Source organism: Pipistrellus hanaki, assembly GCF_964339955.1.
Source record: "Pipistrellus hanaki genome assembly, chromosome: 8".
Taxonomy (NCBI): domain Eukaryota; kingdom Metazoa; phylum Chordata; class Mammalia; order Chiroptera; family Vespertilionidae; genus Pipistrellus; species Pipistrellus hanaki.
Window position 1 is genome coordinate 55,805,513 of NC_140510.1, and position 23,490 is coordinate 55,829,002.

Genomic DNA, 23,490 nt, shown 5'->3' on the forward strand with positions numbered 1-23,490 from the left:
GTACCTGGTGCTTTTCTCCTTAATTTCCGTGTCTGGCCTGCTCAGCCCATGTAGTTCTGAACCTCAGCTGCTGCTACAAAACACTGGGAGCCAGCCGCACACTAGCACTCTCCATGTTAGGGAAAGAGGCAGGCTGACAGGAAGCTACAGAATTGTATTGTTATGTCATCATTTTCTTTTCTACTCAGAATTGTTAATAGTACGGTAATCTCTTACCATATGGTAATCTGTACTGATATTTTTAACGTTTTCAAATAAAATTATATGGAAGGATAATTGTTCCCTTTAAACACCTGATTTCAAAAGATTTCCCAAATTCTGAAATGTGATTTAATGCTGTCCTAGAATTAATTTTTTCCCCCCTCAAAGAAACAGTTTTCTGATTTCTTGAGAAAAACGAAGGTGAGGAAAGCATTCAGCACACACACATGCGCCAGGGAAAGGTGCTCTCTGCAGAGACAGAGGCGGGCACGTAAGCATCCTGTTCAAGTCCCTTCACGCACAAAGCAGCGAGGGAAGCAGGAAGGACTTCTCTGTGTTTTCAGCGAAAGGCGTTAGTTCTGAAAGGCGGCCAGGCCCTCGGCAAGAGAAAGCCAGTGCATGCAAACAGAAAACCAAGAACAGAGAGCCTACCTTTTGGACCTGATAGATCTACAGAGAAGGCAAGAGAAATAGGGAGAGAAATGTAAAATCCAAATTAAAAAGTCGACACATCAGACAGAAAGATTTTACAAGTACCCAGATATATGAGTAAATGTACATTGGGGGAGGGGGAGACAGTGACTGATTGGTAAAGTACGAATTAAAAAACGTTTGAAGTCTCATTTCTTAACTCTACCTGGCATTCGTTATAGATAGATCAGCAGAACACGGCACGCTCACCTGAGTGCCCATGAGAATCCGGGCAGTATGCTAAGGCAGAAGTCTGTAACCTGTTACCACGAATGGGACAAGAGACTTTGTCCTCAATTTAAAATTTCTTCTTACAGTGATAAAAGAGTAACAAAAAAGTACAGAAACCTGATTAGAGAGTGAAGGGGTCAAACCCGCAAACGTAAAGGACGGTGCTCGCCTGTCCTCCCTCCTGGGGATGCAGACAGAACACCAGACCATCTCCAGCGAGGCAGAGTGGCTCTAGAACAGAGCTGAAATGTACTTTTGAAAAGCTTATTATCATACGTTGACCCAGCAGTTTGCTTCAGAGGTTTCTCCTAATCTCGTAGGAATCACTAGGTAAGAGACACCTGCTTCACTCACTCACTCAGCCGACGAAACAGGGACTGAGTTGGGCATTGTTCACGGCACTGCCAAACGGTAGGCCTGGAAACTCGGCATTTGTAGTGGCACATGGGCGAGCACAGGGGTGTACACTCCACATGATGATACTTCAAACACGGTATCCTCAACAGACTGTTTATCAAGTCAGGTGCACCCTGGGCATCGTATCACCACCGTTTTCCTATGAGTGCAGTTCTCATGGGAAACAAAGGTCCACTTGGATTTCCCAAAGAATATCTACTTATCTCCTTCCTTAGTGAATCCTCACAACGCTCAAACAGCCCAAAGCGAGGCTAAGGAAGCCAGACCCCCATCTGAACTGGTGACGAGACCCGCTTTGGAGGTGCCCACAGGCACACCCGTCGCTCCTCACTCCCGGACGTGGTCCAATCGAGAAACAGCAGGTGAGGGGCTACTGCTTCCATGTTCTCTGTGACGCTCTTGTTAATAAAACTGCCTAGTTTGTGTGGATCACACTGTTCCTTCGGCTCAGCACCGAGAGAAAAACTTGTTTTGCAAGGTGCGCTTCCACTTGTGAAACGACCAGGACTGTGAGCTCACCCGGCCCCCTCTGCTTCGAGTGCCAGCACGCTCCCAGCCAATTCCATCCCACGGTGAAGCTGCCCTCGGTTTCTGTTTGCTCTCACTGCTGAGCATACACTCATCCTGAGGCAGAGGGTGCACTGTGAAGACTGCAAGCTCTGCAGCTTTTTCAGTTCTAGATGGAAACCTTGGCCATTTTCTTGGCTGCGGGTAAAACCACCCACCTCTCCAAGGCCTGGCTTCCTCACCTGCCAATAAGACCCGAACTCCCCCTCACAGGGTGTGAGGAACAGTCCCCAGGCCAGCACTGCCACACGGCGGGGGCTCCGGGATGGCCCTGCCATTCCCCTCTGCCCCACCCAGTTCTCCGGGACCAGCAGTAAGAGACACCTCTGTTTTATTTCAATGCACTTTCAGTGCGGGGCACTCCGACCTCGAAGACCCTGCATGCATGAGAGCAAAGTAGTCGCCTGTGTGAGTCAATGATGTGATGGCCATGAACCCCAGGATGGAGTTGGCCTCCACCCCACCCTGCACCCCTGCCGGGCTCTGCGCTCACCTGCCAGGTGCCACGGGGCTTTCCCGCTCTCGGCTGCCTTCATGTGAGGTCCCCACGGGCGGTGCTGACCCGAGTCCCTGTCTCCGCTTCCCCCTGAGCACACACTGGCTGTCACTGCACAACCCGACCACTCACAGCATGGGGGCCGGTCTCCAGGCTGCAACCTGACCCCAGTGGGAGTTCAAGTTCAGCAGCGAGGCGTCTTCACAGTGTCCCTGCCCGTCCGTGAGGAGTGTGAGCACGGACAGACACACGATGCACACGAGACAGATAAAAAGTGGCGTGACCTAAGGTGTTTCCTCACAGGGAGGCCACGCTGCCCTCTCTCTCCTCCCACAGCTCAACCCCACACATGGAAACTCTGTCCGATGTCTCGGGCATCTCTGCTGGGGAGCTGAGTGCCGAGAGAACTCAAACGACCAGACTGCCTTCGTGTGAGATGGTCCATGAACTTGAATCATGACAAAAAACTCTGGCCCCTGTGAACCACTGGTGTCTTTACAATGGGAGTGAAACACACCATTACGATGAAGAATTTCAAATCGCAATGCCATCTACTGACCAAATGAGACGTGTGTGTATGAGCGAGGGAGCAACAGTAGCGTTTTTTAAACCGGGTTTCCCAGGCTTTAATTGGCTTTTCTCTGCAAAGCCCAAGATCCTTAGCAGGTGCCAAACTCCCGAGGGCAGGCCAGGCTTCACGGGCCCTGGGCCCTGTAAACGCTCAGGTGCCAGCCCCTGCTGTCCTCGGGGTGCCCGGCCCTGTGTGAAAGCCACCGAGGCCCCTTTCGCACTACCGAGATTAAAGGGCCGTGACTTACCAGGCAGGGTTGTTGTAGGTTGTAGAATTAAAATGAAACAGAAGACGACTTCCTTTGACTCAAACAGAGAAACAGGGCTGGGTGTTTAAAGGAAGCCATTCAAACACATGGCTTCCTGGCTTAATTCCACTTCATTTTTATTCTCTAAATCAAGAACTTTGCAAGAACCTGCTTAGGTTATGGAGTGCACATTTAAATTAATTCTGTCTGTAAATGAGGAGAGGATATATTTTATCTAAATGTATAATTTGGAAGACAGATATGTACGCACAGGGGCCAAGGCATGCGGCCCGCCGGCCACGGCCACGAGTTTGAAATGCCTGACATACACTGTAACTCATTTTCATCCTGATTTTGTACAAATGTTACACTGTATACTTGGCGAAAGTCACTTTCTCTTAAATGTGAGAAAAGCTATAAAAATGGTGACTAACACCACCATGAACACCAAGGTCAGATGCCTAAGCCTCACTGTCCCCTCTCTCCTGAGCTGCTGGTGCAGCCCCAACAACAGAGCTCAGGGGACAGTTGGGGGAGGAGGGGCGATCCCGTGTTGAAACTCAATCACCGTGGCAAAACCTGGCACAGCAACAGAAACTTGGGGCAAACTCTTCTTAGAGCTCTTTTAAGACCTCGATAAAAAAAGGACTGGGAGCTATTGGAGCAACTGGGAAAGCCGATCAAAACCATTAGCCACCGAGAGGGTGGGAGGCTTCTGGTGCTGGCACCTGCCTCCGCAAATGGTGATGCATCCTGAGAATGGGCCTCTGCCCACTGTGTGGGCACCCTGACCTCTGAGGCCCTCTGCCCAGATGCCCACGGCCACCCAGATTTCCAAAGCAGAGGGGAGGGGCTCCCAGAGGGCCTGCAAGTGTCTACTGAATGAACAGAAGTATTTAAAGGGACATTGACACAGGTGGTTTGAAAAAGCAGCTTGTCATTCAAAATATCCAGTTCTTCTAGTTCAGACTATCCTATAGGGTGGCGTCCGAAGGCTGCGATGTATACCTGAGTCCGTCCGAGTGGGCAGAGGCTGCTGGTGTCAGGATGGCTCCCAAGCTCGGGGGACGCTCTCTCAGGATGTGACGAGGGCCTGCTAAACAAGACCTGCTCCTGTCTCCACGTCCCAGCCCAAACACTTAGCTTCGGATTAAAAAATGCTTCTTTGCATGAACCTCAAGAGTCACTCCAGGTCAGGCTCACTCCCCCCCCCCCCCCCCCCCCGAGTTCGTGGGCAGGTACTGATCAGGTTCCAGTCCTTGTCCTCAACCAAGATAACAGACAGGAAGGTGCTTCCAGAGAATCATTGGGCCTCAGGAAGTTTCAAAGTCCGAATCATGTTTCCAATTTAAAAATGATCAATGCAACTCTAGGGGGCAGGGCACTGAGAAAACGCTAACCCCACGCTCCTTCCAGTGACTTAAGAGAAAAAAGTACAAACAATTGAAGTACTAAGTTAATTCTATATCATGAACACCAGAACTTGCTTCCAACTGTATTTGTATTTCCAACAAGGAGGAGAACCTACTTGCAAACACTTGTTTAGCCTATATTCACAGAGAAACACAGCACAAGTGTGACCTACAACACAGTCCCTTCCCAACAACACTGTGCGGGGTGGCCTCTCGGGGACCCGGTCCTCTCCGGGCTGGAGTTTCTAATGACCTTCTACCCATTCCTCAAACCACAAGGACGGGTTTCCTCCCCATATTCACCTCTGGCCATGACCCTCCCCCAGGGACACCCCCCCACAGGGAGTGACAGACCCTCAGGCAGAGAGTGACCCCGAGTCACCCATGTCTGGAGCCTCATCCTACAGGAAAGTGGCGGAATCTGCAATGGTTTTAAGAGAACCTGGAAATCTAGATTTTCCCTCTGAAATCTCACAAGTTTTAAAACATCAGCTGGACTCTTACAATTTGCCTGAGCAACCAAACAAGACTGTGTACACAAGCCAGCCCCGGGGAAGGCAGCTGGCCGGCTCTTTCCCACACACTCCATTCGAATTTTCTGAACAAGCGCAGCCTGCGGTGGGGCCTGGGGGGAGGGAGGTGGTCTCCAAGGGCGTGGCCCACAGGAGCACAGGGTCCCGCGGCGTGGCGAGGGACGCCCTCATTCCCCCACGACCTCAAGGTCATGGAAAAGCTCAGAGCTCTCACTGCCAGGCAGAGAGCCCTCAGCTGTCCACATGACTTCTGGCTCCAGCTCGAGATTAAGAAAACAAGTCGCAAACACCTTTCACAGGTGTGTAAACACACCACTCTCCGCTCTCCCAGGGCGGCCATTTCCTCCCTGGCTATGCATCCATGGCGCTTACTCTGTGCTCTGTACTGCCCTCGGCTTCAGGCTTTGTGAAACCTATTAAGAAGTGTAAACCGGGGAAGGGGGCGGTGGTGGGAAGAGTCTGTACGCTACATGCATAACCTATGGGCACAGACAATAGGGTGGTGAAGGCCTGGGGTGGGCAGTGGGGAAGGGCTATAAGGGGTCAATGGTGGGGAAAGGGGACTTACATAATACTTTCAACAATAAAGATTTAATTTAAAGAAAGTGTAAAACCATAGGGGAAACATTTTTAAACAAAACGGTTTAGCTAGTATAAAAACCCAATCGTCTGTTCTTCTTTCCTATTTTAAATTCAGAAGACAGACCTTGAAGTGCAGAGCCAGAAAGCCAGGCTGGGTGGACCTGCTAGTATGCAGGCAGGTGGCTCCGTCCGGATCCCGCAGGCGGGCGCCTGGGACAGGCATGCTTGGCATCTGTGCTATGCACCCTCCCTGGCCTGACCTTGAGCATAAGTCACAGGCACAGGGGCGTTCCGATCATGAGCTGTGTCGGACGGACAGGTGCCTCTGACTCACACACTCCACCTCACATTAAATCGCCCGTGAAAAGAACCAGGAAGAGGTCGGCGTTACCTCCTTCTGCTGCCGCTCCAGCTCCTTCATCCTGATCTCTCGGGCCTCCGCGCGGGCCGCACGCTTCGCTGCCAGCCTGGCCTCCGCCTGAAACACACCGGGAAATGGTGTTAGAACGCGGACTGGGGGCCCCTTCCCAGGGCCTGGGTCTCAAGGATGCTGCTGAAAGAAAACCTTGTCCAGAGGTTAACGGATCTACAGGAATGCCACCACAGACTCGTAAGAGTTAAAAGGGCCCAGGGTCGTGGCAGTGACAAGTAACAATGACTGCCGCCACTTATGGAGCCCTTACCAAGTGCCGCGGGCTCTCTTCTAAGGGCTTCCGTTATAGTAGCCATGTGCTCCTCGCATAGCTCTGGGAAGGAGTTACTGCTACCGACAGCACTATTAGGTAGACACTATTAACGCCCCCAGGTTATACATGAGGGGACTAAGGCGCCGAGAAAGTGCCCAAGGTCACCCAGCCACCAAGTGGCAGGCCTGGGCAGTCTGCCTTCCTTTGAAGATACAACAGACTAATGCATGAAGCGAAACATTTGAGCAGGATGGGACCACGGGTCCCTGGTTCAGTCCCTCCCTTTACAGAGCAGGAAGCGGAGGCTGGGAGAGGCTGTCAGACGTGTCCGAGGGCACAGGGCTGGGACTCTGACCCAGATTTCCACAACTCATGTTCGGTCCCCTCTCCACAACCCTCCGCCCTCAGCTTCCCCTTCCACTCCTGCAGGGCTGGGGAGCCATCTTTTCTCAAGACCAAGACCAGAGCTGTTGAAGTATTACGTTAAAGAAGAATCTGTCTTTCAGCTTGCGGCCGTTTTCCCGTACTCTGCTTGGGAGTGTTTAAAACGCCTGACCCCGGCCAACCAGTGCCGGCGAGCCTGGCACCTGAACGCTGCTTCATGCTGTACAACCTCATGCTCACCCACTATTCGGGAGGCAAATGGCACAACCTGTCAGGGTCCAGGTTCCCTGGCATCAAATGCATTCCACCTTCCATCCACTTAGTTTTCGGGGCTGCCCTCATAATTCTCCCACCAGATCTGTAGACACATTTTTCAGCCGACCCCACTGTCCCCTGAGGAACCTTAAAACGGGGCCACTGGGGATGGCACTGGCTTCTGGGGTGGTCGGTGGGCCAGCAAGCAGCGAGGTGGCCGAGTGTCGGGTCACACAGGGTCTCCCCAGCGGTGGGCTCCCGCGTGGCAGGCTCATGCTGGGACGGCGGGTCCTGGGGTAGGGGACACCCATGACCCCATCCCAGGCTTGTAGGGAATTAAGTTCATCTTCTTTCTAAATTCTCATCTAAGAGGAAAACTGACCACACAGCTGAGCTGTCAGTGGTTGACTGGCTTGTTCACGACCACATCAAGGTGTCAAATCAAGGTGTCAAAACCACTGCCGTGTCAGCATGTGGATTCCTCACGGCCATTTTCAATTTTCTGAACACTGTGTGAGGGGCAGCGCGGGAGGGGAGAGCAGGGAAGGCCCATTAGACTGGCACTGGCTACAGGCTTCCTCCAGCCCCATGGAGCGGCCAGCGAGGACGCTCACACCGAGGGCAGCAGCCTGCGGGCTCAGTGTCTACACCGGCTCAGACCAGGCGGCCACAGCCCACCAGCTGGGATTGGGGTGAGGCTGGGAGGGGGGCTGGGAAAGAGAAGGGAGGGCATGGAGGAAGAAGGGGGTGGAATGTAAGACAGAGGAAGGGGCTGTGCGGCGGGCAGAGGGAGACAGGAGTGCGGTAATGTCCCAACAGACCCCAGCTGCCCAGCAAAGGGCTTCCGCCACGGTCCACCGTCCCCTCTGGTCCTCAGGTCCAGCCGGACAAGTCTGTCCTATCCCTGAGGACAACCCCCGATTGAAGGACATGAGCTTGGTTGATAAAGGAACCACGTGAACAAAACCAAGTTATAAAATAAATTCCTCATAAGGACACAGCCAGCCAATCCCGAAGAAAGATCAACTTGGCCCACAGAATATGATTTAGAAAGGAGATAAATGTGCAGTTCCATGCAATTTCAAATCCTGGCCATCGCTGCCCTATGCAGCACCCACAGGACTCGTACATGGGACAGCAAAGCACTCAGGACGCAGGAGGTAAGGATCATGCTTGTGGGCCGCTGGCTGAGAGCCCGAGGCCCCTGCGGGTCAGCCCTTCAGCACGAAACCCGTGCACAGGCAACTTCACCCTGTGAGGCTATCATCAGCAGAATAACCCAACGCCAGCCTGAGATCCTCCAAGAGAAACTCGAGTCCTCATCGCACGGTTCTTCCTAAGACGCTGACATTGCCAAGAACATGAAACGGAGCCCAGGAGATAACGATCACTCACGCGAGAATGTATCTGATATGAGCGAGTCTTTACATGAACAAAACACAAGATGGCAATGATCCGCCAAGGTGACATGCAAACCCAAATTCATCCCCTCCAGTCGCCTGAGCCCGGCCCCACCCTCCAGTTGCTGATGCCGGTTCAGGGGCCAGTGGGCCTCGGGCCAGCGCTTCCTCGGTGCCTGGCAAATCCATCACGGTTGACACTTGTGTACAACACACACTTGCATGCTGAGGTCACAGCCATGTCAGAGGGTTGAAGAGTTTCCAAATGCTACTTTCACTTTCTGTACTTCGCTTGCAGGGGCCACCACTCACCAGCCGTCACCAGCCCAGGTCACCAGCCCGGCCACAGGAACTCACCGCACTGCCCAGGGCCCGGGAAGGACTTTTAAAGGTGCGCTTTGAGAGTCCTGGGATGCAGATGAAGCAATTGGTGACCATGAACAAGTGACAAGTGGGGGTGGAGGGGTGGCGGGAACTTAACCCAATGCTAGTGTCAGGAGGGCTTCCTGGAGGGACAGAAGCCCTAAGCTAGACCCTGAGGAGCAAAGAGGAAGAGAGCCAGGGCCGCCGGGGAGTGTGGGGCAGGGCATTTGGCCAGGAGGAAAGTCCCGAGGGCGGGACTCGGCTCCCGGTTATCCAGGCCCAGCCCTCAGCTCCTGTATCTGGAACCTCAGCTTGAAGGAACGTAGAATCACTGAAGGCTTTTAAGCGGGGACACAGCAGGGCCTGACTTCTGACAGAAAGATCTCTCTGGGTGCAGGAACAGGGGCGGGGAGGGCAGCGGGGAGCCCAGCAAGTGAGAAGCGGTTGCTTTTGGGCGGATGGAAGAGCCGTGAACATGAGCGGGCGGGGCTGGCTGGACCGCAGGACAATGATGAGGCTCAGCTGTGAGGCCACTGCGGGAGGTCAGAGGCCCCCAGTCCCAAAGAGACCCACGTGGTCCCGGAGGCCAGACAACCCTGGAGAAGAGCCCCACCCGGCCACCACCCCGAGGCGCATGCACAGGATGCTCAAAACCTGGACACACCACCCCCTCCAAGGCCCTGGGGATTTGGGGTTAGGGCAGGGCCTCCGTGTTACCTGCCCCCAGCCCCCAACCTCAAGGGAGATGACAACAATGGAGGAAAGCACCCGGATCTGTGGAATTTAGGAGACAAAGGATAGACTGCTTGGGGTGTGAAAACACAGTTTAGATACAGGACTGTGACACCCCAGCCAGCCGTCAGTGGGAATGTGCTGGCCGCTCCCTTGATGACTTCGCCCAAGCTCATCCTCCGACCTTGGCTGGCTCTCCAGGCTCTGGTCACCAGCAGCTCCGACTGGGCCGGCTGCATGGCCCCAGGGTCCCAGGCCGCTCTCTCCCCTACGTGCAGGCGGTGGCCACAAGCCCGCAGCTCGTCGCCTCAGCCTGAGGTCTGGGCCCTGAACCTCCCTCCTCTGCCCGATACCATCCTTGTTGAGATACACATTCAAATGTTGAGGATGAAATGCTATGGTTTTGCTCAGATCTGCCTTAACATAACCTGGGTGGGGACGGTGGGGTCCACATGGCTGTAAGGGGAGGGTTGTTAGGGCTGGAGGTGGGACATGGGCTCTTTAAACCAATGGTGGTCACAGTGTCCTTCCCAGGACAGGGGCCTCACGGGGACCTGTCCGAGATGCAGCACCTGAGGCCCCACCCGGGCCCCCTGAGTCAGAACCTGGGGGGGCGGCAGCCATCTGGGCTTCCACATGCCCCCGCTCAAGTGTGGGGACCTCTGCTTTCTGTCATCCCAATTACGTCTGGTTGCCTGACAGTTTTGAAATAAATAGCAACATTTTTGGAAGGAAGGAAGGAAGTCGAGGAGGGGGGCCTGGAAGGGAAGGGGGGTAGGGATAACAGAAGGAGGGAGGGGGTGAAGGGGGACAGGAAGGAAGAAAATAAAGGGACCCCAAACCAAAACCATGCTCCCTGCGGCTGGAAGGTGGCTGGGTTCTGCTGCTACAGCGTGCAGTGCTGTGCCCCCACCCAAGGAAACCCAGGCCCCCTCTTAGCTCTGATGGAGGCACAGACCAGCCAGGGCTCCTCTGACGAGATCCAGGCTCCCTGGCTTTCTCAGGCACACCCACAGTGCAGCTGGGAATGGCCGGGAATGCCAGTCCCATCCCCCACACAGGGGACACGCCAGCCCCTCCCCCACGGATCCTCCTGGCCTGGCCTGGAATCCAGTCAGCAGAGCTTTATGGACCTGGGTTTGGGGATGGGAAGACACCATTTATCACCTAAGCTGCCTCACTATAATTCTAAAAATTGGAACCTTTGACTCCAAAGTTCCACTTTTACATTTTACTTGACCACAGACAAACATGACAGCACTCTGACACGATGCATGAGGGATGCTAAACATGGTGCACCGAGAAGCCCAGATCTGAGCCTCAGCCCAGCCCTCCCGGCCAGGGTCCCGCAGGCCAGCCCTCCAGTGACCAGCTGAGGCCACAGATGCGATCGGCCAGGGGACCAGCCAGGGGGCGCACAGGCTGGCTGGGAAGAGACACTGCTCCCTGTGACCTGACCTCTGGGGCGGCACAGACGGGGCCAGGCTGGGCCAAGGCTGCAGAGCTCTGCTGGGAAATCACGGCACAGCAGGCATCACCTTAGTGATGGGTTGATGACCTGCAGGTCTAACCCAACCTCCTGCACCGAAGAGGGTTTCCCTGGAACAGGACGCAGAGGCCTCGGGATAAACAATCAGAAGCACACCTGTCCCGCCAGCGCTCGACAGGCCAGCTCCGAGCCAGGAATTCCAGAGATAACAGCTTCCTCAGAAGAAGAGGGCTGCTCCTTTCCGGGGTCAGGGAGCTGGGAGAGCCCCACTCCGCGGGGACTGAGGCCGGCGGAGCTGGACAGAGAAGCAACTGGCCAGGAAGCAGGGAGAGCCCGGCAGAGGCGTGCCGTGCCCTCGCTGAGCTCGCATGTGGCTGCCGTCACACCGTCTTCCTGCCTGTGGCGGAGGGTTTGTAAGTGGCAGGAAGTGCTGCCTGGCACCCTGCGTGGGGACGTCTGTGTCCTTCCTGTGGCTCTGCCCGTTTACCCAGATGCCCCCCCACCCACGATGCTCCTCAGAGAGCAGAGACATACATGTCTCTGGCTCTCGGGGAGGAGTCCTGGCTCTCGGGGAGGACAGGGGTGAGGGCAGGAGGCAGACTCGCTCCTCCATGAGCCCAGCACCTCGTCAGGGACTCCTGGCTCTGTCTCTACTTGTCCTGAGCTTCGGAGCGTCCCTGGGACTCTCACAGAGCGGAGTTTCCATCCCACAGCACCGCACCCGCAACCAGAGAGCCAGCTCTCACTCTGCTCTGTACTCCGTAGCTACCCAGGGCTCACGTGCCACGTGGAAGATGGAGGGGTTCATGAGCCTCAGGTTTGGCGACTCTTCAGAAATGGGCTGAGACGTGCTTTCGCCATCTCCTCCTCCCGGAGAGAGCCGTGGGGTCAGGAAAGGCAGCGCGATGGCAGCTGGGGAAGCCAGAGCCCGGGGACACCCACAGCTCGTGGCTGGCGTGCGCATGGCCACAGGCTCCGTGGTGCCGGGCGCTGACACTCCAGGAGCTGTTTGGGAGGGAACTGTCAGCAATGTGAAGAGCACCACCTGGATCAGGAGAGAGAGGGCTGGGCCTGGACACCCCGCGGGACCCCATGACAGCCACCTCCCTGGTGCGTTGCCGCAGATGCCAAGTGGGAATGATGCCGCGTGGGGCTGAGAGAGACGAGCAGTTTGTTGTCTGCACGGCATTCGATGGAGCTTTAACACTGACCATGCGCATCCACTTTGGCCTCCAGGCTGGAGAATTCTTCTGATAAGCAAGCAGAATTCCTGTCCGGCCACATGCCATAGCTACAGCTTACAACCTCCCAGGAGAAGCTTAAGGATGCATTTAAAGTTCACTCCTTGTCTGTGTGAGAGGAATATTGTGCCTGAAGTGGTGACAAAACCTCTTTAGTCCCAGAAACAAGCAGGGGACTTCTGTCCATGTGATTCCTTCCTGCAGTGACAAAGGAACACAGCTCCCAGGGGATGGGCCTGAGACCCCGGAGCTCACACGTGCAGGCCCGCGTTGAGGGACTGACAATGCCCGGAGCAGGCGGCCTGCAACAGCCTTTTCCCTGAGCCGCCTTTGCTGCAGGAAGTGGAAACAGCCACCGACTTTTGTTTTCTATGTAAACCCCCAGACTCTCACATGCACTGAGTAGAGTCTAAAAATAACCTGCTATTCAAAGCAGCCAAGTGGACTGGGTGATGCCAACTCTGAGAGAGTATTTTGGAAATCGTGGTGTGTTGGAGGGGGGGTGTCACAGTGTTTGGAGGGGGTACTAATGGCATTTAGGGGCAAGGCACCGGCCTGCAGAGACAGGCTGCCCAATGAGGACCTTTCTCACTGGCCATCAGGCAGACAGAAGAAGCACTTGATCACTTTCAGATGGACAAACTGATTCTAACTTACACATAAGCTCAAAACGTGTTCTGCACAGTTTTAACGCGCATTGACTATCCCAGGAATGCAATCAGCAGGAAAGCAAGGGAAGATTACACTTGATTTTGTTCAGAACTTTCCTAAGGGTCAGTCATAATTTTGGGATGTCAAGTCACCACTAGCTGCTTGGGTGTGAGGACGGTGCGTCTCTATCAATCTGCCTTCTGCAGCGAGGATGTGTCTGCAGGCTGCACCAGCATTGAAATTCTCTGGAATTCCAGTATTGCAACTTACCTTCCTTTTGCATCTTTTTAATGTTCAGTGAAACATTCTATTGACATGATATTATATAGGCTGGCAGATGTTACCATCAATGAATTTAATTTCAGGTTCATAATGAAGATGTTAAAATATGTGTAATAAAAAAGAGGCCTGGGGTCTGACAGGGCGAGAACTACAGCTTTAAACCTGGAAAGGAACGGAGGCCGGACGGCTGCCGCTCGGCCACACTTGTTCAAACAGCGTGGCCACAGGCTCAGGGCACAGATCTGGAGGCCAGTGCGTAAGCCAGAAAATAAACATGCCACAATGTATCACTTTTCCTTGAAGAATTGAAGGACACCAAGTTAAAGACTAAAGTGTAACTCTTTGAAGTTTAATATTATGTTTCCATAGAAAGCAACTCAGGTAAGCTATGGAGCACACGTTAAAATTATCATGGAATTCTGTGATAAGACGGCAGCCTTCAAAGAAGCCATTATCTCGCCAAGCTGATCGTGACCGGGCCTGGGCCCCACAGAGCTGGAACACCCCCCTCCCCCCCCCCCCCCCCCACTCCTGGGGCACCTGGACAAACAGCTCAAGAAGCAATGGGTGACACCTTTGTCCAGACTGCCGCCTCTCGGTCTCTCCTGGAGCTTCCACAGAGGGACATTGTCTCAAGACCACGCCACCAATCTTGGCTCTACCCCTGACCAGTGACATGAGCTCGGACAAGCTGTGTCCCTTCCGAACATCAGCCCTCATTTTAGGGCTGGGCACCTCGAGGTGCTTCCGTTGCCTCTGAAAGGTCATCTCCACACCAGGGGTCAAGCACTGCCAACCTCTCCCCACGGTGCCGCTGGGAATCTCAGAATAATAAACTTCTTAAAAGTTTCAGGATAACAAACTTCTTAAAAGTACCCTACATACCAAAACAACTAACTTACATTAACCAGGATCAAAATTATTAACGTTATTTTATCTGAGTGCAATGACTCGGAACTTTCGGCTCAGTCCTGAGGGTGGGTAGCGACGCTGCACATTACCCTCCAAGAAAATCACTTCCTCCTCTGGCTGTGAACACATGTGAACTATTTTTTTCTGAGAAGAGTGAGTGTTCACATTTCCTTCACCAGCCTCAACGAGAGCTGCTGGAACTACGGACAAGAGCATGACGGCCACCCATCACCATGCATGGGGCTGACAGGTGAGAGCAGCCCGCGCACCTGTGTGGCTCTCCAGGTGACAGGTTCCCTGCAGCCCTGGCATCTGGGCACCTCCCCCTTCTCGTTCCTAGTTCCCTGTTCTCTGCTCCACGTAGGGTCTTCCCTGCAGACCTTGCCCCGTCAAGGTGTCACAAAGCATTTTCCCTCTCAGAATAAGGGGGACTCTCACAGCACCACGCTCTCCTCTATTAGGCGGACACAACTACTGACAGTCTTCCCTGTGTCCAAAGCCAGTCCCGGAACTAGCCAGGGAAGAAGGAGAAGCCATCATTTCCACCCTCCAGGGGGCTGTCTGGGTGGCACGGGGTTAGGGAGGAGCCACTCGGGGAAAAGGCTCAGCTCCTGGGGTTCCTGTGAGGGCTGACACAGTGACTGATAGTGACAAAGGGAGTCCAGCACACAAACTGGAAAAAGGAGACATGTCTGCGGCCCTCCCGTTTCTGGTATTCTCTTCCATATTTAGAAAACTTCAGTCCATCGAGTGTTCTTTTGTTTTGAAAAGTTTTGAAAACTCCCAGAAATAGAAACGAGGCATTTGATACAATGAAGAGGTCTCGATAGGCACTCAGAAGCAAGGGCTGGGATCTGAAGGGCCCTGTCAGGAAAAAGAAGCCCCTCGGACCCGATCCTGCGTGTGGGGCCGGGGAGCTGCGAGAAGCCAATGGCAGTCTCCAGCCTGAGACCCTGCCTGGCGCTGTGCACAGCGGTGACAGCCATCAGCACCAGCTCCGTCAGAGGGCCCCCTTCCTGCTGGCTGTGTGGACTTGGGAAATTCCCCTGACCTTTCCGTTTCCTCTTTATCTGCAAGTGGAGATCACCAAGCCTCATGAGGTGGTGGCCAGGACTAGGGAAGGCGCCACAGGAAACTGTTGGCAAGGCAGACACGGGGGGGAGGGGGGGTGGGGATTGGGAAATGCTACCTACAGTGACTGTGACTAGCACCACAGCTGCAGGCCCAGCAGTGTGAGCTCAGCTCAGCTCGCTCAGCTCAGCTCAGGGCTAAGGGCAGCAGAGACAAGAAGGCTACACACCCAGGCACCACAGATGAGGAAAAAGATGCGAGGATCAGAAAGGATGCTGCTTTCTTTCATAAGCTCTACCACACTAACACAGACATGAAAGATTGGGGTCAAAATTTAAAACAAATCCTCACTACCGTCATTTACGATTCATTAGGTCTCTATTACAAAGTAGCTGTTCTTCAGATTCAAGGCAAAACTGCTTTAAAGCGAAGTTACAGCCTTAAGGAGGAAACCATTGCAACGCTGCCCTCCCTCCTGGCCCCCGAATGAGTGGGTCTCGGAACACACACCTGTGTCCTGGGGTTCTTGTTAGTTTTGGAGCTGGGGGTGGGGTGGGGGGGGACAGGACACACACACTTCAGTGTTGGTCTGCGGCCATATGCCCGGCAATTGTGAATGATTAAATTTTGGATGTAGTCAAAGTAATCCTTTGTTTAACTCAGGAGAAACAAGTTAATTTACTTAAGTTTACCTAGATAGTTTGAATAATGAAAGTCCTAGTAAATCCATTTCATAAAAATAAGTGTCTTTATTCAAAAAAGAGAACCCTATCGAGTTAAAACAGCGAGGCAATAAAAGGTCTCTCCTGCCTACCCCACAACCGAGGTACAGCAGGATACACCAGGCGGATATACCAGGCGTATTCCCTCACAGGTTAGCAATTCACACCTACGGCCCGGGGCCTCCGGGATCAACATTCGCAAACACGAACGGAGATTTTGGAAACTGGCATGTGAGTAACCAGTCATACACGCTTCCTCTCTGAGTCACACAGCTCGATTGTCAGGGATAAGGCATTCCTCTCCAACATTGCCTTTTGAGGAGCAAACACATCATACCAACGGCAACCTCACAGACCTGTACAAACGAGATAAGGCCCTCACGCCAACAGGTAACAGTCCAATCAGCTTTGAGAGAAAACAGTGTTGCAACTATAAATAACTGGATTTCCTGTGCTCAGCAAAAGAGAGGCAGTTTAGACTGCAGGGTTTGAAAGGTTTTTTTTGTGTTTTTTTTTTTTACTGAGGAGGCTTCCGCTCTGTGACATTATTTCTGGCTGCACAGAAACTAACTCTTAAAGAAAAAGGGAAATTTAAGTCCCCATCTTTGCCCTCGTGGGACACTCTTACTATGTGAGAAAAGACCTAACTTAGTGTTTCTATAACGTGCCTGCTTGAGGAAGTGGCCCATCTAAAACAAACTACGGGCTCTCAGGACTCGACCGTCTCCGGCTGAACCCCGGCAGGACCCGCCCAGAGCACCGCCTCGTCCCCACACTCGTCCCCACTCCCACTCAGGTAGGCACCCTGGCACCGGTCCCTAGTGAGATGGGGCTTGGGAGACCGTGCCCCCGCTCTACCCAGACAGCCTCTCTCCGGACAGGACTGATGTTTGTCAGCTCATGCTAGTCAGGATGTGGAAAGCCACCAGAGGTGACACAACCCCTCTCAAACATGGGAAGTTACAAAAGTGAGAGAAGTGCTTGGTTTCCACACTGCCCCTCCCACGGCTGGCACCGACTGTCATGAAGGAGCTGGGCTCCCACCCTCGTCCTGCTGTTTGCTTTGCCAAGTGAGGTGGAGCTTGGCAATCCTGCTTCCTCCTGCCAGCCCTGGCTCTCCTCTGGCCCTGGGGTGGCCCCCAGCCCTCCTTCCCCACTGCAGACCCCCGTTCCCAGGACAACAGGCTCACGTAGTGGAGGACACAACCGGAGCCAAACGAACAGAAGGAAAATCCCAGAGGCCTCCTGCCGGAACACTGCCGCGCCCAGGGCGGCTGCGGGGTGACTCCCTTCTACGGCTGCTCCCACCCTCACTCTCCAAGAGTGTTTGCTATCGTTTACTAAAAACAACCCTCACACAGGTTCACAGTTGCTTACTGGAAATCCCAGAACCAGGTATGTGTCAGGCTTCAACTAGAAAGGCCACCATACATTCTGCCACAATCCTGAGTTACACCCTTTAACCAAGACCGTTAACGGGGCTGCAGAGAAATGTATGGATGTTTTCACGCCCACCAGCCAGGACAGGTCTCACTGCCAAATGAATTCTGCCACAAACGTACCCAAAAAAGCAACAACTTTTGGTTTTCAGAACTTACTGGATCCTGGAATTGGTAGGGCAGCGATTTTCAACCTTTTCCATCCCATGGCACAGCATATATTAATTACTAAAATTCTGCGGCTCACCAAAATACGTATTTTCTGCCAATCTGACGAAAAAAAGTCAGTGTGCTTTTGATTCATGCACACTGGAGGGCTATTGTTGTATGGACTGCTGTCGTGTTTAAATTTGATAATCTAAGGGAGAGCAGGTCAGTGCCCCTGATCAAACAGGTATTGCATGTTTCAAAACATCTTGCGGCACACGGACTGAACATCGCTGGACGGGGGGATGGTGGGCCAGTGAGGATGGAGCACCTCCTCCCTCAGGGCCCGGCCCAGACTCCCCTCTCCCCTATTTCTATGAAGCAGGCGTCTCACCCAGACCCAGTCAAGGGTCACGGTACGTGAAGGGTTAAGGAGACTTTTCTGCCTGTGATTCCAGAGCCAGGTACTATTTCTACTCGTTCCTCTGAGGGACAGGTCCCTCCCTTCCTCACATCCCCGTTCTCCACGCTTACTCTTTTCTTCTTCAAAAAGTCCCCGCCCAGAGTTCCTTCCTCTGAGCCAGAATCTCGCCAGGATTAACATCATCAGTCCTGGCCATCTAAGGGAACGCTGGCCTCTAGCCGCATTTCGCCCTTCCTTCTCCAAGGGCCCTTCCCTGACGGGGAGTCCAGGTCTCTCTGCAGGTTCCCAGGTCCCTAAACCCACTGGGTTAAGGGGTAGGAACCAGTGGCAAAGGTCTGGCCCACAGCGGAAGCTTTGTATGAGGTCACAGAAGCAGCACGGTAAAATGGACACTAAGAACCTACCTGACCATCCTCAGCAAGGAAGTTAACTCCCAAGGGCGCACTCCTCTGGTGCTTACCTACTGGGACACTCCTTCAAGGTAAGGACAGTCTTTTCATTCTGAACCCCTCACAAACACCCAGCAGGTGGTTAATTCCTACCTGGTGAAGGAGTGATTGTTTTGGGCTCAAGTTCTCTGTAGTATAAACTTCAAACATTGTTAAGTGTTTCTTTACAAAGTGCATCCATCCTCTCACCTTTAGATATTCAGGACCAACCCCAAGCCTCAGGGCAGTGGGTAATTACCAACCTTCCCTACCCCACCCCACCCCAGTCCAATTCTAACCCAAATACCCCACATCCATGAGTGTTAAGCCAGATAATTGTGAATTCCTGCAGGGTCCTGTCCAGACCCCCGGATCCCAGGAGACAGGCCAGAGTCTATTTGGGGACTGGAGTCCTTGGGGGAGGGACCCTCGGATCCCAGGAGACGGGCCAGAGTCTATTTGGGGACTGGGGTCCTTGGGGGAGGGGGATTAGTCCTGTTCGGGTCGAAGGTCCAGAGCAGGGTAAGTGCTCAGAACAGCCCAGGTCCCGGCTCTGGACACCAGTTCCTAGCGCTGTATTTTGTAAAATACCAAACTACCAGCTTGGAGGGACCCTCTAGAGCTAAACACTAGAGTCCAGAGTCCAGCCAGAGCGCGGGTCTCAGGCCTCCGCCCGGCCACACAGCTGGCAGAACCGGTCACAGGTCCCTTCGCCCCGGGGAGGGGCGCCGTCCAATGAAACCTGCTCTCCTCGCAGGAGGAGCGGGACGCACCAAACGCGGAGCGGGCCGCGCCCCCCCCCCCCCCCCCGGCACATCCTCGCGTGGGGCGGGGGGCTTCCTTTCAGGGGACCCCGGCCAGGCGGAGCCCACCCCACATCGGTGCAGCCAAAGGTGCCCACGGCCCTGGACCTTAGACGTAGTCCACAAGGACCCAACGCCCGGAGCCAGAAGCGGAAGTTTCCCCTTACCAGCTTCTGAGCTTCTGGGCTCAGGCAGTCTATTTCCTTGTTCTGCGTGGCCGCCGGGTTGGTCATCCTGCCGGCCGCACGTCCCACTCCGCTCACCGCCGGGGAAGGTCCGGGATCTCAGGGATCGCGGGCTGTCGGGTCCGCGGGCGCAGGCTCTCAGCTCAGCTGCATCCCCAGCGCGGCGGCTCAGCCCACAGACGGCCCCGCGACGGCCCGGACGCGCCCTTCCCCAGGCGGAGGCGCCCTCCCCGCTTCCCGGCTCGGGCGGGCGCGGCCGCATGGGCGTGACGCAGGTGGCCCGGCCGGTGGGGGGGCCCCCGGCGCAGAGGCGCGGCCTTCCCCGCGCGCCCCGCCCCGACGGCCCCGCCCCCGTCCGCGCCCCACCTCCACCCTCGACCTGCCCGCCCCGTCCTCGGAGCGCGCCCCGCCCCGCGTCCCAGCTGCGGGTTATCCATCACCCGGGAATCCACCGGAAGGCGGGGTGTGTGTGTGGGGAAGCGGGAGGGGGACGGGGGCCTAAAGGACACAGCCGGCCCCGCCCACAGGCGCGGGAAGGGCTGGTGGAGAGGCTGTGGGAAAAGAAAGCTGGCGGGGACCGCGCGGGGCAGGGTTCCGCTTGGGGCTCATGGGGGGCGGGGCCTATGGGGCGGGGCGAGCTGCCTCCGAACCCCCAACTCCAGTCCCCGCGGTCCGCACCGCCGGCCGGCCCCGGCGGGCTACAGTCCTGCGGGCTACACCCCGCGACGTCCCCCAAACTCAGGCCAACGGGAGCAGCTACGGACCTGGCAGCCTCAGCCCCAGCCCAGCACCACCTGCCGGCCGGGGACCCCCGTGAACGCGTCTCCCCGAAAGGGGCGGGCTTGCAGGACAACGAAAGTGCGCGGCCCGCGGGGGTAAGAGCAAGTGCCCCGGGCCTGCCCTCGCCCGCCTCCCTGTCGGCCGGCGGGGGACGGCGGAGAACGCAGAGCCAGCGTTCGGCGCGGATCCGGTGGCTCAGAGCCGGGGCGTGTGGCCTAGGGTCTGGCCGGGACGGCCTGCGGGCAGGAGCCCGGCGGGGAGGGCGTGGGGAGGAGGCGTCCCCGTGCGGGTCCGGAGCCCAGCATCTCCGCGCGCCCCTCCCGCCGCAGGACGCAGGACACGCGCTGCCCCGTCTTTAAAAGTCCTGCAGACAAAGCAGCCAGACCTCGCCAGGCTCGGCAGGAGCCACAGGACATCCTCACATTTATCAGAAAGGCTGCCTGTTCTGACACGTGTATGAAAGCCCGTCTCAGAAAAGCCACCTTCCCGACTCCCAACGGGAACTTCCTGCAGAGTCGCTTGGCCTCATTCTCTGTAAAGGCAGCTCCAGAATCATCGAGAGACCGCAAATCCACATTTAAATGCTACAGCCACCCAAGGTCCCACTCCCCGCCCCACCCAGTTCTGGGTAACACGTTAGGGCATGACTTTCCCACTCACCTTCCACTGTGTGCAGGGGGCCCCGCGCACGTGGCTTGGCTTCTGGGGGCGGAGCTCGGGAAGGATGGGGGGGAGGGTCAGCAGAGGAGGTTCTGAGGGACTGGAGGGCCTAACCCAGGATGGGTAGGGGCGACAGAAAAGAGGCGGAGTAAAGGCCCGGGGTGGCCGCTGTGGGAGAAATTCTGCAGGTTTCAACCTTGCTTAAGGTGAACAGCACCAAGCTTTGATGGGTAGCATCCTGGGGCCCATAAAAATGAATTTTAAAGAGGTTGAAATGCCTTTTATTGCCTGATTTTCTTGCTCTGACACTTTAAAATATATTCATGGATTACAATTCTTGGCTCTACGAAATTGAATTGGAGAAAATAATTCTAAACGGCTCTACATGAACAACTATAGGACTTGGGGAATTGATCGCAAAAAGCAATTTGAATTTTAGCAGAGGAACAACTCTGCAGATGAGAATGGTAGCCTGCCATGAAGGAAACTGCCTTCTTGGAGACTTTGGTGTGAATATTCCCACCAAGACAGGCAAACGTTCGAGCTATGTGCCACCCAAACCCTGTGACCACACGGAAGAGCCCGTGGTCTGGGAGGATGGGAGACACACACACCTTCACCTGCCTTGCCGGCTCTGAGCCCACTCTCTTCCCTCTGCTCCCAGAAGTCCCCACCCAAGGCGCTCACGCCTTCCTCCACCGCAGGAAGGAAGCTGGCAACCCTGGGCTCAAATGGCAGGACCAGGACAGACTGGCAGCCCATGGGGGAGAACAAACCCAGAGCCCCCACAGAAGCTGCGGAAACTAGCTAATTTCAGTTCCAGGAACAAACTACCAGTAATACAATAATAATGGTGCTCAATAATAAGAGATGTCTTATTCCACTGAGTGTAGCATATTAGGGAAAACTGCTATTCTAAGTTGCTTCTAGACCAGCAATTTTCTATCATTTTCATCTCATGGCACACATAAACTAATTACTAAAATCCTTCGGCACAACAACAACAACAAAATGCTTTTTTTGTTGTTGCTGATCTGATAAAAAAAAAAAATAGGTATAATACTGATTCATTCGCACTGGACAGCTATTGTTGTGTTGGCTGTTGTCATTTTTTTATTTGACAATCTAAGGGAAAATAGGTAAACCCCTGATTAAATAGGTTTTAAAAATTCTTGTGGCACATGGGTTGAAAGTCGCTCTTCTAGTTGGGAAGCTGCTACGTTCTGACGTGTGTTAGCCCAGCCATTCCTGTGCCGTGGCTGAGCCTCAAACCATAGGACCATGCCAGTCTATATGATGCGTGGAGTGCTGAACTCACGCTTCTTGGGTTTATTATTTAGACTCCAGCCCCTGAGAATAAAGTGGAGAGGGCCTAGTTGCCTTCTGTTACTTTTTATATAAACAGTTCTCTCATGAAAAGGGGCCCCTCATTGAAGCCCCCTGCTAGGGCATGCCTTTCTCTCCTTTTTATTTTTCCCGATAGCAAGGCCACTTGTGAGGATGATTAATGAGTGACTGGTGGAGCCCACAAATTTGGTTTTTTGGGAAAATCCACTAGAAAGCCGAAGGAAGGGGCGTGGCTGTGCAAAGGGACATTGTGTTGCGTGAGAATCAGGGAGGGGCACAGCATTTTCATCCCAGTTCTCACAGCTCTGGAGGCAGCGTGGCAGAATAACACAAACACTTTACCTCGAAGAAAGCAAAATTAAAACCACCTGAGAGGATCAGGTGAGAAGAAACCAGACAAGAAGCCCTGGGTTTCCATCCTCAGAAGGTCAACAGAACCTGGGGTGGTGTGAGCAGCATGGCGGGGAGGGGTGTTCAGTGAGGCCTGGGGTCTCTTCATAAAGAGCTTCAAGGTCAATGCCACGAGTTCAGTTTTGTCTCCTTTTGGTCAGTATGCCACGTCTAACAGGTGGACTCTGAATTTCTGGCCCCTTACATGCTGCCGAGCAGTTAATGACCTGTTCACACACAGCCGCTATTTCAGCCCAGGGACTCTGTGCTAAGAGGGCCCCTGAGGTTTTGGGGAAGTTCTGGCTGTCTTAAGCATTCCTAAAAGCCTCCGTGCTTGTGCCTTCTCAATCAGAATTAAAGGTCCCAAATCTAAAAAAAAATAATAATAATAATATTAATAATAATAATAATAATAATAATAAAAGGCAGTTCTCTGATGTGCAAAACTTTCTTTCCTGAGAAAAGAACAAAATAATAAAATGGTCTAATTTTGTTCTAGGAACATGAGACTCCTAGCTAACCAGCAAATGCCAGAACAGTTAACCAATTTGGGGCCACACCCAAGCTGGGTTGACTGGTCTCCATGGTGCTGGTCGGTTGCTAGGTTCCCTAGCTTCGCCTCCTGCTGTGGTTTGGTGCTAAGCGCTAGAGCTACAGGACAAACCCTCTGAGAGGTCCTCCCGCAGACGGCTCCCTGCCGCCCCATGAGTCAGATACCTGACACAAAACCATTTTCTCTAAATCACAGCCGGGACATCTGTTTTCCATGGATCACTAGCCATGTTGATGACAGCAGAATAAGCTTATCTTATTATAAACAGTATATTATTACTTTATTACTTCTGCAGACAGTTACATTATTACTTTATGTGGAACCTTTGACTGGTATGAAAAAACACTCCTTGCCCTAGCCGGTTTCGCTCAGTGGATAGAGCATCAGCCTGCGGACTGAAGGGTCCTGGGTTCCATTC

General features: G+C 54.2%; 1 protein-coding gene across 50 annotated transcripts in view; it reads right to left on the reverse strand.

Annotated features, from left to right (window-relative positions):
• LRRFIP1 (LRR binding FLII interacting protein 1) overlaps positions 1 to 23,490 on the reverse strand; it is a 111,595-nt gene that overhangs the window by 51,601 nt on the left and 36,504 nt on the right. For 23 of the 50 annotated variants that reach the window (XM_084892739.1, XM_084892731.1, XM_084892750.1 and 20 more), the window contains exons 2-3: positions 6,120 to 6,206; positions 634 to 651 (exon numbers count right to left, since the gene is read on the reverse strand). In XM_084892739.1, coding sequence (XP_084748865.1) covers positions 634 to 651; positions 6,120 to 6,206 — 105 coding nt within the window. Of the gene's footprint in view, positions 1 to 633; positions 652 to 6,119; positions 6,207 to 19,324; positions 19,666 to 23,490 lie in introns of those variants that run through there. The other 27 variants (XM_084892747.1, XM_084892749.1, XM_084892714.1 and 24 more) reach the window with 14 other exon arrangements.